The following is a 19913-nucleotide window of genomic DNA, read 5'->3' as shown; positions in this document are numbered from 1 at the left end:
TATGGTGTTTTTGCATGATATGGTAGTTTCATGTGGAAGTCTCATGCTTCTTGAACAATGTTCTTGACGTTGAAGGTATGTTGTGAAGGCTGACAAATTTCATCAATGTGTATGAGATGAACTGAAAATTTGAAAGGCTTTGTGTGCACATGCCAATGCCAGCTATTGAACAAAGTATTTATTTTATGGAAGATGTGAAGTAGAGGAGAACTTTAATTCTACAGAAAGGAGATTAAGCAATGCAAATCCTCTATAATATGTATTGAACTCAAATTCATTTAGAGGTTGCACTTTTATTTGGTATATGATATGTATTTCACCCCAACTTTGATTTACATATGATGGAAAAACAATATTATGTTCTTCAAATTTAGTGTATATGTGTGTTTTTCAAGAATATTTTAAGAATTATATATTTTCAAATGTTTGATAAAATTGCCGAATTTTTACCGGTTTTTTGCCGAGTCCCGATTTTTCAAAAATTTTGGGCCAAAAGAGTTCTTCTCGAGTAAGAGTTTTCCATCTTTGCTTCAAATATTTAAAAATATTTGTGCTCAAGAAAAAAGAGTAGGCCATATGACTACCAAAGATGACTAGTGGCTCTCCACAAAGCCCCCTTTGTAGAAAAAATGAAAAACCCAAAACGAGCATCCTTGTTGTTGAAGACCACAACCTTAGTTTTATTAAGGTTGACAGTGAAATAGGTGTTCCTTGTAGGAACTGAGAAAGGGTGATGTCTTAACATTACTGTGTTTACCATGTACCTAGTCCGTACCAAATTCAAGATTGTGTCCTGACATAGATACATACCAAGTTAGTACATACCTAGAGTTGTGGACGATAGCCAAGTACACACACCCCAAGAAAACACTTTTTAAGATAAGAAAAACATTAAATTAGAAAGTACAATAGAAAACCTAATCTGATCCTTAAACTAGCAATCTCACTAAACTAATATGTGTGTGTGTGTGTGTGTGTGTGTGTGTGTGTGTGTGTGTGTAATAAAATTGTACCAAGCCATACTAAACAAGTAAAAGAAATCAATGAACTGCCAAACCTGAACCCCAAACTCAAACCCAAGTCAGCATCTTTAGGTGAAGGAAGCAAGGAGATAAATTTGTGAGAATACACATTCATCACACACAGAGGAGCTGACACTTATTTAAATCTATTTTCATTGAAAATAGACCCTAGAATATTGTGTCACATTATCATAAGAATAATTAACTCCACAAAAAGAAAACACATTCCTAAGACTTAACGGTTACTTTTAAGGCAATTTTTAGGAGTTAATGGTTATATAATATAAACTTATAAGGCAATATTAAAAAGAGGATCACTAGATGCCTATAAATTAGAGATGTTACTATTGATATTAGGGCTTAAAAAATATCATTCTCACTGTCCAGCATTATCACCAGAGAATGTACATATTGGGGCAAGGAGATAGCCCTCAAGTCTATACTAGAGTTTCCTTGTAACTATGACGTCAACATGTACACTCATGACTGTTGAATTTAAATGCATTAAATGTAGCACTGCCAGTAACTAAGGTAGTTTGGATAATCTAAGCAATCTATAATATATCTAATATCAGACATAAATTTCTTCATTACATTCATACAAACATGATTAAATGGCTTCATTAAAATTGCCAATATAAGTCAATTTGGGCAAGCATTATACTGTAGACAAGCCATTTGGCTGCTATTTGAGAGGAAAATGTTACTGTTTGACCAGAAATATTTTCTGCTTACTTCTCCAAGATACAGCTTTGAATTTTCTCAAGATGTAGATTTCCTACTACTTCCTGAACGGACTGACATACTTAAATTGACAAAGAACTTAATGCACTTGCCATCTAGTTTTTTTAATCAATTATTAAAGGCTATCCTGTAGCTGAATACCTTAAATGCTGCTGTCTATGATCCATGGAATATTTGATGCTGCACTGGCTATTTTCTCAAAAGTCCATACTTCATAGAGGAATAAAGAGAATTTGACAGCTAGACTTATGCTTTTATTGATCAAATAAATGTTAATAATAATAATAACACATCTAAAACATGGAATTTGTTTGTTTATCAATTATCTCATGCTGATCCATCATTGTGAGATTATGAAATATTGTCAGGGAATATAAGCAATAAAAAAATTGCAAATCCATAAAAAGGGATGTAAACCTCTGAGTTCCTGAGGTGATGTGTAAACACCCTCCCATCCCATAGTGAACATCGCTTAGAGTGCTTGTGTATTTTATGAATTTCCTTTGCATTGTCATTGTTGCACATGCATTTTATGAATCTCCTTGCCTCGTCGTTGTTGCATATGTAATTTTGGCTCTCAATCACTCTAAGAGATGTTCACTATTAAAGGCAATTAATTTTAGTAGGTCATTTGAGTACTTAATTCTACATTAGTACCTATATACCATGATACTACTGATAATGATAAATATTTCACTTTTAAAGAAAGTATTGTTCTTAAAAATGCTTTTGTACTTCAATGAATAAAAGTCCCAGTCAAAACTACTATTTGTTGATGTTGTGAATCCCCCTATAAGAAGTACTGGCAGCTAAAGCTGTTTCCATAAAAAACAACTGATTATTTAGTGCTTGTAGGTGGCCCTATGTTTGAATATTGCTATTGCTTTTGTTTAGCCATTATATATTCCTTTTATTCTTGGGTCAATAACTTGTCACAAGGGTTAACTGTAAAAGTACTCCTATCATTCTCATTCACAATAAGAATTCTGAATGAAGAATAGCAAGGCACCTTTGGCAGACACATACACCCAGCAATGAAAACATTGAGAAACCAGAAGACAAGAAAAGGAGATCCTGCTATCGAAGACTTGAAAAATACAAAATAAAATGCATAATAAAAAATAAGCAAAAATGCATAATCTTGAATGCCCACCATGAAAGATCTGGTGCAAACTTTTCAGCAAGTATAGCAGCCTTGAGAGCCAATTCTTCTCGTATGCCAAAGTCAGCTGTTGTAAGATACTGCACACCAATATAAAGAAAAACATAAAAGGCATATATAAAACATTATAAAACTCATATGAAACAAACAAAATCTATTCCATAGACTATATTTTGCAGAAAGCTGTACATTTAAAAAGCAAAACCCAGCAATATCACTTATATTTATGTTTCATAGGGATTACCTGTAATAACTCTTCAACTATATCTTTAGCATTGGTAACATCACACATTCCATATAACAAATCCAATGCTCGTCTCCTTATACTGTATTGCAAATGCCACAGTTTTCACCAAATAAATAAAATAATTATTACATTCAAAAAAATTACTTCAAGGTCAACATTAACCACCATCACTTCCAATACCAAAGATTTGTCTACTAGAACCTGAATCCATATCAGAAAAGAGAGAAGAGATGATAAAGAAACAAGTGTATTCACAGCCATGATGAAATTTACAGTGAGATCCCAATAAATGCAAGTCATTTACTGGTATATAACCAAAAAATGAAATCTAATTAGAATCTTACCATCCAACTCCCAATGTTTTTTCCTTTAAAAATGATTCATGGAAGGTTCCAAATATTTTCCACCAAATATGCTGAACAAATATCAGTAAATATTTGATCAAGTGATGTATTCCAGTTGAATTATTATCAAGTTTATCATAAAAATTGGCTACTTTAATGAGATTAAATGTGCAATGCAGAATATCCAAGAAGGAGATTGACAAAGAAGTCCAAATAGGAAGTTAATTTCAACAAGAATGCAAGCAAATATGGTTTTTAAGTAAGGTCCAAGCAAGACACTAATATGGTCAATGAGATCTCCCTTGTGCAAGCACACAGAAAGATTGCTTCTAATTCACCTAATATATAGTTCATATTTTGTAATCCTTGGTTTTCCATGCCAATTCTATAAAATAGAGGAAACCCATAGGTAAAAAGCAGTTTTCCACAAAGACGAGTCCCCTCTCCCCCAAAAAATCACACGTCCCCTATATGGGGGCGTTTCCAAAACTTAAAAGACCTGAGGGATACCTACCCCCAGAACACCACCACCTTCGCCAACTATGTCAGGGACACCACCAGGTCACTCACTATATGGCACATGCCATTACATACTAACTGCTACCTTTCAAAATTTTGCCCCTAATGATCTTGCAATTCCTTTGACTAGTATACAAACTAATGCATCAAGAGAAGATTCCATTCTTGAGGAGAAGTTTGACCACTTTAACCTTTCCAAGATCAAGGAAAACTAGTGAGTTCAAATTCAATTATTAGTAGTGACATTCTTGCCATTGAGAAGGTCGATCATGCATCTCACTTGTTTGCCTTTCAAAATTTTGCACCTGATGATCTTGCAATTCCTTTGACTAGTATACAAACAAATGCATCTAGAGAAGATTCCATTCTTGAGTAGAAGTTTGACCACTTTAAACTTTGAGTTCTTCCATCCACTTCAATTCATGAGACTTGTGCTAAGCTTCCATCTCCTCCACCTCCTATTGCTTCATAGTTAAGTGTTTCCATGGCTTCGACTTCAATTTAGTAAAATGTTTTGGATTAAGGCAAAAACATGTTTTGAAGGGGCCCCGAAACCCTTTACAAAGAGGATTCTAAAAGGTTTACAATCAAAACAAAAAACCAAGAAGAGACAGACTGCAAAAGATAGAACATTACAAATAGCAGCCAAAGAACCAGCAGAAACCCAATCGGGTGACAGTCCAAACATCCACAGAGAGTCCCTTAAGAATTACCTGTAGTGGTACCCTTGTGAGATCGAAGAGTCATGTCAAAAGAGGGAGTGAACGTTTTAGATTTCTTTCCCTTAACAGTAATCCAGCCCTCGTCAACCTTGGCAGCCACATCAGTCCAATCAGATGAACCCAAACCAGAAACAACGAGACTCTGAGAAAAAGGAGCAATAGCATCCACCTTCTCAGAAGCACAGGAGGTCCCACCAAGAAAAGCAACAGCATGAATAGAACCAGAAATAGCAGCTCCAACACCACCATGCAAGGGCGCACCAACCGAGGGATCAACAGGAATAAGTGGGGATGGCTGACTAGCCTCACCAGCACCTCCGTGGGAATCCAAGACAACAGGAGAGGAGACAGCAGTAACCGGACCCTCTGCATTCAACTAATTTAGTAAAATATTTATAGTCTTGTAGATTCAACTTTGTGAGATGATTTTGTGCCAAGCATTGCAGATTTATTTGTAGAGTCACATTTTGCAGATATTGTAGAGTCACATTGTGCAAATGTAGTGACAAATAAGAACTAGTCGGAAACAATTGAATCTCCTAGGCCTCCATGTAGATTTCTTTGACCCATTCAATTTATGGCCCAAACTTTTGCAATGTCAAATTGAGTGAGTGGACGACACACAATATCAAAATGTGAGCATATGTACACTCCACTATAGAACTAGCTGCCCTACAATTTTTAGTGTTGTTCATATGACTTGAACATCATTTCCAAGGCCCGCCCTTTCAATGGATTCTATGAGAATATTGGCAGTAAATGTTGCATCCTTCACTAGTTCCTCAAAATTCATTACTTTCAAAAGCATCGCCCCTTTAGTTAGAGGACATTGCAATGGCATTGATCAATGGTCTATTTTTGCAATCTTTCCATCCATTAGAAATGACACACTTATTTCAGGCCATGTATCATTGATTGCTCTCAATGATGCCTCTATTGAAGCTTTCTTCTTTGCCAATAACGTGGTATACACTTTTTCATACCCAGGACTAACATAATCAAAAGGTGCATTGGCAATGGCCATCACCATATCTCGCCAATATGGTGATCTAATGAGGTTAAAAGGAAGTCCATTACCATAAATGCAAGAAGAAATGTTCTCATCTGCAACCTCCCTTGCTTCATTCTTGAGCCTTTTCCAATGGGCCTCTCCTATGTGAAACATTTTCTTCTAAGAACGATGGTCGCAAAGGCATGAAAGAATGTGGGCCAGCCAATTATGATAAGCTACTAGGATGTTTTGCAAGCTTTTCTTGGCAAGTGGATGTGCTCCTTTCTTTGATCTATTACTTAACATCAGCATCCTCTTGTTCTTAATATATGACATCATTTGTTGCTTTGGAAAATCTTTTTATTTGGCCCAAGACAGCTTTTATTCCTTGGCACAGAATAGTACAGAATTAAGCTTTCACTCTAAAGTACAAAGCTCTTATACTTTTCAGCATCGAGATGCATTACCTGCAAGAAGAATTGTGCGTAACTTTCAAGATGATGTTCTATCTCCAGATCAAAACACTGTATACTCCTCCCACATACCCTACCCTGTTAGCTCTAAAGAACCTTTTAACAAACAACTCTTGAAAACTACATTCCTGCATTATAAAGTGAACTTTCCCTTTTACATTCACATCTCAATTACCAAAGCAATAAATTTATAAAATTCAATTAGCAAGCATGTTTTAATTTCAATTGCCAACTTGAGAGTTTCATGCGTCTATTTCTACCTTGACTTATTGTTACATAAAGAAGAACCATGACCCACTCAGGAGTCGCAAGTTGTCTGCCATTTGGTCATAGTTAATGCCAATGTTACAAGACTTGGGCTCAGCTCAGACTCAACAAGCTGATTTTTGACCCAGACTTGAACTAGGCATTCAAACTCAAGAATTGGCAAAGACTCGACAAATTGAAAATACCATGAAATATAGAATTTTTTAAGGATTTTAATTTTTTATCATGCTCTCTTCAACAAGAAAACAAGAATGTGGGCCAGCCAATTATGATAAGCTACTAGGATGTTTTTGCAAGCTTTTCTTGGCAAGTGGATGTGCTCCTTTCTTTGATCTATTACTTAACATCAGCATCCTCTTGTTCTTAATATATGACATCATTTTATGCTTTGGAAAATCTTTTTATTTGGCCCAAGACAGCTTTTATTCCTTGGCACGGAATAGTACAGAATTAAGCTTTCACTCTAAAGTACAAAGCTCTTATACTTGGTTCCACATTGGCTACAATGCCAACAATAGCCCACACCACCAGAAAGTTGTGCAATCATTGTCGTATACTGCCAAAGAGGTGACAATGCATCAAATTTAAATAAACTCTCTGCATTTGAGGCAACTGAATTAGAACTACCAGCCATTTTGTATGAACCTATAACATTTAAGGAAATGTTTTGTCAATGGGCCCTTGGTTGATTAGTGAAGTTGAAAGGTTCTTAATGAGCACGTCAGGGATCAAGTCTTGCTAAGTGCAAGGGTCCGACATCATAATGGATGAGGTCAAGATCGTGCCCCGGGTGAATTTGGTGGAATGGATGCCCCTCAATCCTTGGCTCTTAGCCAAAGAGGTTTCAGCCTAAGGCTCATGCTCTCATATTGGGTTGCTAAAACAACTTTGTGGATGAAAACCCTCCATCAAAAAAACCATTACAAATTTACAACCCTACAACTTGAAAAATTAAAAATAAATCAGCATTATAACCCTTTATCAGGTATAAAAAGTTCAAATAAATATTCTAAACTTACCAAAAAATATAGAAAAACTTCTTTGTGCAGCTATTCTCCCCAGTTTATGTAGGTTTTACACTCCTATAGAACTCACCTTTGAAAAAAATGAACCAACCTTCAAAACCCAACAATGGCAGCTTAGAGAAAAAAAAAAATTAAAATACAATTTTGGTCTTTTGTGTTTGCCAAATGAGTTGAACAAAGTCTTATATTGTCACTTTAAAGAAAGTTGATGAATTTAAATATTTTTTTGTTTAAGAAAAAAGCTTTTAAAATGTTTTTTAATTTTTTGGGCTCCAATGGTAATAGGTCCCTTTGCGTTTGCCCAGGAAGTAACATAGTAACATAGCTTTTTTATCTTCATCTCTCTTCAAAAAGTTTCTTATGCATCTACAATTGGATCTAATTCCTCCTAAGGGGAGGAATATTGTTTGCGAATTTTGGATCATCTTCATCATTCTCCTTTGAGAATTCACCTTTGGCACAAGAGTTACTTTTTGTGGGGGGGAATACATGGTATTCTCTTCTCTCTCTTAGGAAGGGTCTACATTGTTCGTTTGTGACAGATGTAGTGTACTTGGGGAGTCATGTTGAGTCCTCTTTTCTTCCATCATATGTACATGTTCATTTTCGTATTCCCCATGAGGTTCTTTCCTTTTCTCTATTTATGAGAGATTTATTTGCATGCACATGGATATTTCATTAGGGCTTGTAGTTGGGAACCATCCATGCATCCATTATTCATCATTTTCGCATCTTTTCATTTCAGTGTGAAAAATGCTAAATCAGTTAATTAGTTCTTATTAGGTCATATTCACACTAGCATGTTTAGGCTTATCTAGATTGTACTTTTTAATGTCTCATATCATAGGATTAGAACATGTCATGACCTAATTATGTTCTTATCTCAGGTTTCATCCTTGTCTTTATAAGAAGGATTTCTTTGTATATTGTACTCATTATCTTTTTGAATCTAATGAAATATCATGCTTCATAGAAAATCAGTTGCTTTCCTCTTTTGTGATAGAGTGCGTTGATTGCAAATGATTCTTTGAGAGCTGTGAGAGTTCAATCATCAATTCCAACAAGAGGGAGTATTAGGGGAGCACTCAAACACTCCAAGATCTTTTCACTATTGTATATATCATAGTTACAAAAGGCATGATTTAATCACAATAAATCACCGCTAGGACAGATTCCCAATTTTTTAGAAAGAAAATTCATGATAAAAAAAACTAAAAAAATCAATACTCTTTAACCACAAATTACAATGAAATTAAATCTAGAAGACTAGAACTAATCATAAATCATGATTTTCGGGTGATCTTCAATAATTTTTTGGTCAAAAAAATTTAGTTTATATAGGTTTTATAAATTTCTGCAGCAGCAATTTTTTCCTGATTATTATGTAACCTCAACCCAAATTTTTCTGACTAAATCTTTAATTAATTGAAAAAAATGGTTTGCTGAGTTATTCACAAGAAAGATTTCTGCTAATACTGTGTAAATAAAATTCTGCTAATATAGTACAGATAAGATTTCAGCTACTATTCAAAATAGATTCAGGAGAAAAAATATAAGGGATCACAATGAGCCAAGATGAAAAAAAATTCAATATCTTTGGTATCCGTAAAACACCTGAGCCAACTACAGATGGCATGCATAAAAGTAAGAAATAAGCAATATGCTCTCGACTTTATGTAAATTGAAGAACAAATAATACTTCTTACAGAAACAAGAGTATTGGCTTTCACAGACTTCTTGTTTTCTCTAATGCTAGGCATTACTAAATTCCATAAGTGCCTACCTTATATCAGGATCTTTCAAAGAAGTAATGATCTGAGCCTGATGCCTTTTAATGCTATCCTGAACATCTGCTACCATCAGCATTCTTGTCATATTTTCCTGAAAGATAAACCAACACCCAACATGAATCTTTCAGTTAATAACTTGATAGTTTATTTCTGGGATCCTACAACCTAAGAGAATGGGGCAGTAAAAACACTGAACCCATACCAGCCCAAGATATCGGATGTTCGGTTCTCGTACAGCTATAAATTTCCCAAGTAATGCAACACACTGGGACATCATCTCCTTTTCAGCATCGAGATGCATTACCTGCAAGAAGAATTGTGCGTAACTTTCAAGATGATGTTCTATCTCCAGATCAAAACACTGTATACTCCTCCCACATACCCTAGCCTGTTAGCTCTAAAGAACCTTTTAACAAATAACTCTTCAAAACTACATTCCTGCATTATAAAGTGAACTTTCCCTTTTACATTCACATCTCAATTACCAAAGCAATAAATTTATAAAGTTCAATTAGCAAGAATGTTTTAATTTCAATTGCCAACTTGAGAGTTTCATGCGTCTATTTCTACCTTGCCTTATTGTAACATAAAGAAGAACCATGACCCACTCAGGAGTCGCAAGTTGTCTGCCATTTGGTCATAGTTAATGCCAATGTTACAAGACTTGGGCTCAGCTCAGACTCAACAAGCTGATTTTTGACCCAGACTTGAACTAGGCATTCAAACTCAAGAATTGGCAAAGACTCGACAAATTGAAAATACCATGAAATATAGAATTTTTTAAGGATTTTAATTTTTTATCATGCTCTCTTCAACAAGAAAACTTTAGAGGCATAATATACTAATCAAACAAAAGCTACTTTGTTCACATACACAAGTATACACTGATCACAAGTATAAAAGTGGATTTTAGCTTAAGGAAACAACATTTTAAAATATATAAATATTGGCAGTGTTTTTGGAACAAAACTTGAAGATTATAATATTCATTGAATCAAAAACAAAAATCATAATATGGAGTAATGGACAATGGTATAAAGGGGGTTGTATTGCTCAGCCTAGCATTCCTAGTTCTACGTAAATTCATGCACTTGTATCTCAGACAAATCTGTAATTGCTGCAACAGCCATAGGAGCATCACTTAGAATAGGGGTTGACTCAACAAACCAGATGTATAAATGTAATTCAATTGATTGGGATTAAATGGGCAAAAGGTCAAAAGAATAAAACAATGTTGGTGTTCCATCCAACATGGCCCGAAATGATTTTTATTTTTTGCATTTATAAACCAGAGAGGTGGTTTTGCGCAAGACCCCCAGCATGGTTGAGAGGGTAGCAACCCTCATGAGGATTTAAGGGCAACCCAGATTAAAACCATTGAGACCACACAAACCTTCATAGTGCAAGCCATTTTTCGTAGTTTTATCACTTTTAGCCAACTTTCAAGATTCCTCCAAACCTTTTCAAAATTGCTCGTCTTTCACGCTTTTATGTCTGAACATTTTCATTTTTTATTCTCTTTTGGGTCTGACCACCTTGGGAATTGCTAAATTTGGGTGAGTCCAAGCAAGTCTTGAAACACTAGTTTATACCAGTGCTCCCACCCCAAATACTACCTGACCTTACAACAATGATTACATAATCAAACACAATTCAATTCAAATAAATGCAACAATGATTATGAAGCATTCAATCTTGTAACACTTATTGATGTCAATGCTCCCATCCCACACACTAACTAGCCCTACAAAAACAATTACATAATTAATCACAATACAACTGAAACAAACGAGAAAAATGTACTTAAGTAATTAATTTGCAGCAACGGTGGAGACTACTCCAAGTTGCTAGGTTTTTATAATCTTATTTATATAATAGATTTATTTTGTATTTCAGCATTTTCACACTTTTATGTTTAAGCATGTTCAATTCTTTATTCTTTTTCCTATTTTCATTGACCTGGCCAAGTCTTCCCAGTGCATCACACTGGCCATCCGGGTGTGAAGTCCCTGGGCCTCATTTGGGTTTGCCTATATATATAAATATATATATATATAACTAAAGAATTATTTGGAAGAGAAGTCAAGTTTTTGACAATTTTTAAAAGACGGAATACCCACTCCCATTTGTTTCATGTGTTATCTATGCTTTCTGTTGTTTGTGCCTTGCCCTCGACTTCTATTTTCCACTCTTTAACTTTGCTTATAGGAAACATTTATCTGAACAATTTATGGTTCAAAGAAACAAGACTTCGACTCACCTTGAACTCGCGAGAAGGTTTTTACTTGGGCTTGACTAGATGCTCAGAATCAGCGCAAACTCGGCAAAGACTCAGCAAATTGAAAAACCAAAGAAATTCAAAGAATTTTCAGGATTTCAAACTTGTTTCAAGCACCCTTTTATCAATAAACCTTGGGACACAATAACCTAATAAAATATGAAAAATAATCGAATGATCATGATTAATCGGATGAATTAATTACGAATATACAACTGTATATAAAGGAATTACAAGACGGTGTTCTAAAAAAGAACGAACCATTAAACTAAAGCTTCAACATGAAGCTAAAACGCTTAAAACGCTAAATAAAGCTAAAAAGCTAAACACTAAAGAGAAAACTATGCGTTCTTATAAAAGAAGCAATACTTGCACTTCAAAGACCATACAAACTAAAAAGCTAAATAAGTCGACAACTAAGATGACAAACTAAAAGGCTAAATGACTAACTAAATGACCATTAATAGAACCACTAAAAAGGTAACTAACTAAAGGAATTATTTATTCTAATACCCTCCCTTGATGGTCATTGTATCAACTAAGTACCCGACAAAAGACACTGCAAGTCTTTTGATCACAAACACAACAACACTTTGATGCTACGCAAACACTCCCAGGATCTGCAAAGTGTTAATGACCAAGAATAGCTGATTCCGTCTAATTGATGAAACCCTCACAGACGAATTATAGAACTATCAAACGCGAATTACAAAAGCTTGAAACCACGATGTTCAGGAAAAATCGACAAACCCTCCAAAGTGCAACAAACACGATTTTTTAACAAAAAACTGCAAAAACTTTTGCACAAAAGTACTAGGCACTGTTTGCTCCAGCAACTCCAAAACAGATTGCAAGATACCACGGTTGTAGATCTTCGCCCTAGCAACTCCAAATGCGACCCAAAACAAACTGCAACAGGGCACGATTTTTGAGAAAAAAACTGTCAAACCCTAAAAACTGGATTTCACAAATCATTGTTTTTTCGAAAAAAACGGTAAAAACCCAAAGATAGGAACACCCATTATAAATCCAAATAACCAAAATCTCATGTGAACTTCACAAATTACAAATGATTTTTGAGGACAAAATAAAAAAAACAACGGACAATTTTTCAAGAAAAATCGTGAAAACCCACAGACAATTTTTTCAGAAAAAAATCTTGAAAACCTAGCAAACAATTTTTGAGGAAAAAAATTATAAACCCCAAAACAAAAAAACCTGAAAATAATTTCTTTTAAAGGACAAAATGTAGTGTCCACCCTTGACTTGACTTGTTTTGACTAGAGTTACTTTTATTCCATGCTTGATAGACTTATTTAGACTCTTTATGGTGTTTTGGATTATGATTCTATATGTGTTTCAAATACTCGTTATGACGCTAGACATTATTTGGACATATGCTATTTTGATGATTTATGTGGATGACAACACTATCATTATTGATCATGTGATCTGATGGATATAAGTACTTGATGGATTCTATATGCATTGCTATGTTGATGGATTCTTGATGACTTATATTGATCATGGATTTGATGCTATTATGATTACACTAAACCTATTTCATGATTATATATGATGAGACGTTTATGAGATGTGTTTGATTATTGTATGAATGCTTTCATGAGAGGGACGATGTCACATCACTCACTGCGAGCGAGATGTGTCGTCGTGATTCCCTATCACTTGTCTATTATGATGCATATGCATATGTGGTATTGTTTCTTTGTGGTTGCAGGAATTGCAAGTACCAGACATCGACTCCACCTAGCTTCAAAGGTCTAAGCGTGTCTTTAATCCCAATGGTTTATGTGGTTCGGAGATGACATGAGTTCCCTTAACATACTCTAGGTCTAAGTTGTTCACTTTGAGTCGTCAACGTCTTGGTGTAATTCGCCATGTCAGTTAGTGAGTTATGGCTTTGTGAGTATGCTAGTTATTGTTGATTTATTTAATTAATTGATGCGTGATTTTATATGGTTCTTGATTGATTAATTTAATGGTTGGTTTAATATAGTTTTATTTGAGTATTTAATTTTGTGTGATTTAATGTCTTTAATATATTATTTTGATTATTTGGAATTTATTATTTAATTATCGTTCATTTGGAATTTATTGTTTAAATAGTTATTTATTTATTTATTGTTTATTTTATATTTATTATTTATTTTATATTTATTGTTATTTATTTATTTATTATTTATTAATGTTTTGAGCTTTAATATTGAATAATATTTTAGTAAGGATATTTAATTAATTTATAGTCTTGGGTTATTTATTAATTACCCATTTGATTAATTTTTATAGCCTATGGTTATTTGTATAGTTTATTATTTATTATGTGGGGGTAGAAAAGTATTTTATCTCATCTCTTTTTACATCCCCACTTATAGTAATATATATGCTTTTTATATTATTCCTACCTACCCCTTATTCTAGAATTTGAAATGAGAAATAATATTATAACTATGACGGGTAGGTGAAATATTTTGATTGGCTCTCGGGGAAGCTAAGGTTTTTGGTTTTCATGGCTTTTTATTTTCAAGCCTGTGATGGTTCACGGGTTACTTTCTCCTAGCTTCCTCTACAATTTTGATTCTTGGCTTTTGGAATTCTGGATTTTGGTCTCTGGAGCTTGCTGGAGTGTGTGTGAGCTCTTCATCAGCTTCCTTCCATCACACAGGGTGCAGGTTGGAGCCTTTTTGCCTTTGTTTTTTTAGTTTTCAGACTTCTAGGATTGTACCGTGTCTACATTGTTTGGGAAGCTGGAAATGTTATTTACTTCTCTCTTTTATTTGGTTTTGATATACTTTAAGAGAAATCTATGGGTGTATGATTATATTACTTAGTTTGGATTTGGGGAAAGAATATTTTTTTGTGAGCATTATCGTGAATGCACGGCCTGTGTATTGTATTCTTTCTATGGTTTATTTTTTTGCACATTAATAGATTTACTTCTTATTGCTTTAGAGATTGAATCTCCTTGTTGTGAGTTTCATTGTGTATTGTATTCTTTCTATGGTTTTTTTTTTGCACATTAATAGAAAACATAATAATAAATTAATGGGTTGGGTTAAATAATTCAACAATCAAGATAATGAATAGTTGTGAGCCCCATGACTTGATCCTAGGGAGGATGTTTTAGGATAGGCATGGGAAGGCCATTGCGATGGCAAGTCAATCTCCCTTGATCTCTCATAGGTTGAGATGGCTCCACATGTCCATCAGGCTTGTGCCTTGTGTTATAGTATATGTTATGTTAGAGGATGGCATGTGATGACACTCCACTCCTACATGTGTCCCCTTGATGATTATTGTTATGCCCTATGGATTTGTATTTATGACTTGTTGATTTGTAAGCCTCTAGGAGTTTATTACTTGTGATTGTTTGTGATTGGTTCATGCTTGAGAGTCCTTGTTATGTTGGGTCTCTTTGGTTGTTGAATGTCAGTCTAGATGTAGAGTGTGCTGGTACCTTGTGTCATCTCCTAGCACGGGGGTGGTTCCTTTCGTTCCACATGGTCGGGTGGTTGGTGCTTTTCAACCATTGGGATATTCTCTTGGATTCTTCATGCGTGGATGTGGATACTTCTCATTGTAGCAATTTATGGATGTTTCATGTAGCAAATTTATGTAAAGGATATCTTGGACTCATGTAAAGTATTACCTTATAAAAGTAGATGAAATCATGTGTTAGGTATGAGTTGTACTCATGATGTATTATTCATATAATTGTAATTGTATTGTAGTTGGTATTTAGGTTATGACATGATTTGTAATATTGGAACCATGAGATGTATGGTGATGTTCTTGCATAATGAATGTAATTGGTTTTCATGTACTTAGATGTTGTAATGGAAATTATAATTGAGAAAGAAAGGGTCCATGATGTTATTGTGTTAGTTTAGATTCTATGGTTATTATCTAGAAGTAGATTCATATGTGAAAAGAACCTTAAGTAAATGGAATGAATAAGATGTAGGAATTGTGGTTGATAAATGAGTATCATATTGATAGGATGACATTCATGTGATTGTATTGGAAGTTAGGAAGTATGCATAGGATATAAGGTTAAAGGAAAGAATTAAGATACTTGCATTAATGCATTAGGATTCAAGATGAAGGAATGATCATGTTAGAATTTAGATGTGTGTATAGCATGGTTGCATATCTTATGATTAGTAAATGAATATGATACAATAGGTTAAAGGTTGATTATTATTAGATGAGATTATCATGTGAGTAGGATGTCATTATGGTAGTTAATTAAGTAATGACATTGAAGTACCCTAGGGAGAAGTTGATGATGTTATGTTTATTCCGCTTGCGTAATTTAATCATTGTGCTATGATGTAAGTTCATAATGGTTAATTAATTAATGAATGTAATTAGAAGATGATGTTATGTGTTACAATAGTTTGATATTTACAAAAAAAAATCATCTCCATTAGTGTGTTAGTTGCTTAGTTTCTCTAGGGTATTTTTGGCGAGCATTACACAAAAAATTATAAAACCTGGGAATAATTATTTTCCTAAGTAATTTTTTTGAAGACAAAAAATTATAAAAAACTATCAATAGTTTTTTTTTTGGAGAAAAAATTATAAAACCCTCCAAAAAAAATAATTTAAGGGAAAAATTATAAAAAATCCAACAAAAATCACTCAAGAAAAGACGCGAAAAATCCCGCAGAACACTGCAGGGGTCCCAAAAAAATAACACGGTCGATATCATGAAACAGAGAAATTCGCGTTGGGCGGACATATCACAAAAGATAGAAAAAACCTCACCGTCTGATAAAAATTGCAACAACAAAAAAACGTCGTTTAAGAAAAAAATCGCGGGATATGCACACGGCATCGACTAGAAGTGTGCAAGTAAAAAAACACAAATACAAAAACCGACCAGATAAATTCCACCTAGGAATAAAACAACCAAAATCCGCCCATGAATTGCTTGACAAAAAATACTCACGAGGCAAAACCCACAAGTCCACAGAAAAGGAGCTGGACGTGCCAAAAACAGCCCATGACTACAGACTAAAACCAAATCGTGCACAGCAAAAACCCCAAAAAAATCAAGAAATTCGACCCATGAAAATCTGCCTCAGAAAAGAACATCGAATTACAACTTAAGAAAAAGCCCACGAACCACCAACGATTTTATTTTTTTTAAATCAATTAAAAAAATTCTGGAAAAATAGTTCCAGAAAGGGTTCTACAATTTTTTAAAAAATTTGCCAAACTCTAAAAAATCGCATCGACCTACTCCGATACCATGAAAAATAATCGAATGAACTTAAATAATCAAATGAATTAATTATAAATATACAACCATATATAAAGGAGTTACAATGCGGTGTTCTAAAAATAACCAACCGTTAAACTGAAGCTTCAACATGAAGCTAAATCGCTTAAAATGCTAAATAAAGCTAAAAAGTTAAACACTAAAAAGCAAACTATGTGTTCTTATAAAAGAAGCAATAGTTGCACTTAAAAGACTAAACGAACTAAAAAGCTAAATAAGTCGACAACTAAGATGACAAACTAAAAAGCTAAATGACTAACTAAATGACCATTAATAGAACCACCAAAAAGGCAACTAACTAAAAGAATTAATTATTCTAATAAAATAGAAGCTACTTTGATCAGATATACAAGTATACATCAATCAAATGACTATAAACGCAAATTTTAGATTAAGGAAATAACACATTTCGATATATAAATATTGTCAAATGTAATACAAAACTCATGAAATATGAAATCCATGGCATTAAAAAAAATATCAAAACTAAAATTATAAGTCTATGGCTCAAAGGAGGTTGCATTACTCATCCCAACATCACAAGTCATGTGCTAGCATCTTAGATAGGTCCTGGATGATGATGAAGCCATGAAATTTTCTTGTGTCTCGGTGACTGGTGTGTATATTCAAGTGAGAAATTTATTATTATTTTTTTCTTGAAGCCTTCAAGACTGCATATTTTGTTGGCAAGCTCATTACCAAAGAGGAATGGTTAAGTAAGAAGATAAATGGTTCTAATTTATTTTGACCTTAGTTAGGAAACTACTAGATGGACTTGTTCTATGAGTTGTATATGCAAGGCATGATTGATACATTTTGCATTATGAAAATAGCATTTCTTGCCAATTATGACTTTAACTTGTATTCAGCAGTACGATAACTATAGCATGCCAACTTAGCCTAAGGTGGTCCTTGTATGCTAAACAAGTTGTCCAATCTACGAAACAAGATAGTCCTTGACTGTGGCTTTGACTGTGAAGATGCTGAGACTTGCAACAAGGGATATATATTTTGTAGATTTTTGTGATCATGATTCATCATTAGCCTATTACTTTTTAGACTTGTAGTTTGATAGGGGGTTGAAGGGTAGCACCCCTAACAAGGGTCGAGTTGCAACACCCATCGTGGCATCCAAGGAGAGCACCCTTGGCACATTTCATGTTGAGATACTAGGTAGGGTTGAGGTGTGTAGCACCCACCGCCAAGCCCAAATGAAGACCTTCAAAACCACATAGACCTTCATGGCACACACCAATTTCATATCTTTTTAAAATCCTAGGTGGGCACATCATAAACCAAACAAACAATGAAATTTTGTCAGTTTTTTTTAAATGAATTAAAACAGTTGAGTCTCTAGGTCGAGACTCGCCAAGACCTGGTGAGTCTAGTGAGTACTCAATTGTAGAGTCTTCCAGACTCATTGATGTGGCTTGCCTTGAGAATAGTTGAGTCTAGAAGAGTTTCAGCAAGTCTTGTAACAATAGTTCAAAACTACCACCAAAAGTAATTTGCACTGAAGCTTCTAGTTCAAAAATATTCCTCAACTTTGCTCCACATCCATATTTGAAATCCATTTTGAAAATGTTAATCATTATTAATTAGTTGAGGTCCCTTTTGAAAATATTAGTAATTATAGTGTAGTTGAGGTCCCAATGTTAGTCATTCTATTTATGCCCTAATAAGGTGTGCCTTGGTCTAGTTGCTCACTTCATTGAACTCTAACCAAGTCCTACACCCTTGTAAGATGTATTAGCTCTATCCAGGGCTCAACAATTTCCTCCTATGAGTTGCTGATTTGTCGCCATGGATACTTAACTGTCCTAATTGAGTCTTCTAAGAAGCACAATGTTACTTTTCAAGGAGGTCCCTAGTTTGTGAGTTCTGGTGCTTTGTTAATGAACTATTGATCTCCTCAATAAGACCCAAGGTAGCTCTGCCTGATGATGTTTGATTTGGATAAGGCTTTCTTTCCTCCTACTTTTGTTACCAATTCCTAAGGAGAAACTATTGTTTTCTTCAATTTATTCAGGCCTATTTCTCTTTATAGCTCCTATAAGTTCATAACTAAAAATTAAAATCATTGTTAACCATCTCAAGAACCTGTTAAATCTCATCTCTGACAAACAAGGAGGATTTATCCCAAGGAAACAAATATTACAATATTGTGATTGACATAGCTAATGCTTTTGACAGGTAAACATAATCTTTCTAGAACAGGTTTTACAGGCCTTTCAATTTCCTTTATACTCTTCTTGAAATGAATCTTTGGTTGTATTTTCAATCATTGGGTGGCTCCTATCATAAATGGATATCCTTTCAATTTCTAAGGCTGTCCCCTTTCTCCCTATTTATACATTATTCTTGCTGAATATATATGGGTAAGTCTAAGGGGTTAAAGAAACCATCCTTGCTCAATTTGCTGATGATATTATCCTTCCACAGGGCTACCAAAATAATGTCAGAAGTTTAGAGTGCTGCCTTGACCTGTTTTTTCTCACCTCTGGATCAGCTATCAATTCAAATAAGTGCAGGTTCTACACTATCAACACTTCTGCATCTGAAAATAGAAACCTCCCTCAAATTCTTCAGTTTGCTGGTTATGGAAAGAGTTCTTTCAAATACTTGAGTGTCACCATGAGCATTAAAGAGTGCTGATCATTGGTTAAGTCTCTTGCAAAAATTTTATAAGCAAATCTAAAGCTACAGCAATCTGTGGCTTAGCCTTGCTGACAGGCTAGTTGAAATCAAACCTATCCTTTCTAGTCTCACTATCTACCTACTCATGTTCTATCATGCCCCTTCCTCTGTCCTAAGGCTCTTGATAAAAATAAAAGGGATTCATCCTATTCGAATTCCCAGGCTCTAAGACGACCTATTCATGAATAAACTGGGAATCAATTATCTTGCTAAACTCATCAAGCAGGAATCAAACTTCCCAGTATGATAACAGCTTAATGGGCTTTCCAATGAGCACCAAAGAGAACGGTCTCTCATCAAGAAGCAGTTTATAGATATTCTCCCAAC

The 19913-nt window shown here is 34.4% G+C and overlaps 1 protein-coding gene across 1 annotated transcript in view; it reads right to left on the bottom strand.

The window, feature by feature from the left end:
- LOC131068330 (AP-2 complex subunit alpha-1) overlaps positions 1–19913 on the bottom strand; it is a 69099-nt gene that overhangs the window by 16727 nt on the left and 32459 nt on the right. The window contains exons 9-12 of the mRNA XM_058003506.2: positions 9509–9610; positions 9300–9397; positions 3173–3254; positions 2920–3008 (exon numbers count right to left, since the gene is read on the bottom strand). Coding sequence (XP_057859489.2) covers positions 2920–3008; positions 3173–3254; positions 9300–9397; positions 9509–9610 — 371 coding nt within the window. The remainder of the gene's footprint in view (positions 1–2919; positions 3009–3172; positions 3255–9299; positions 9398–9508; positions 9611–19913) is intronic.

Source organism: Cryptomeria japonica, chromosome 11 (assembly GCF_030272615.1).
Source record: "Cryptomeria japonica chromosome 11, Sugi_1.0, whole genome shotgun sequence".
Classification (NCBI taxonomy): domain Eukaryota; kingdom Viridiplantae; phylum Streptophyta; class Pinopsida; order Cupressales; family Cupressaceae; genus Cryptomeria; species Cryptomeria japonica.
This window is presented reverse-complemented; position numbering and strand designations above follow the sequence as displayed.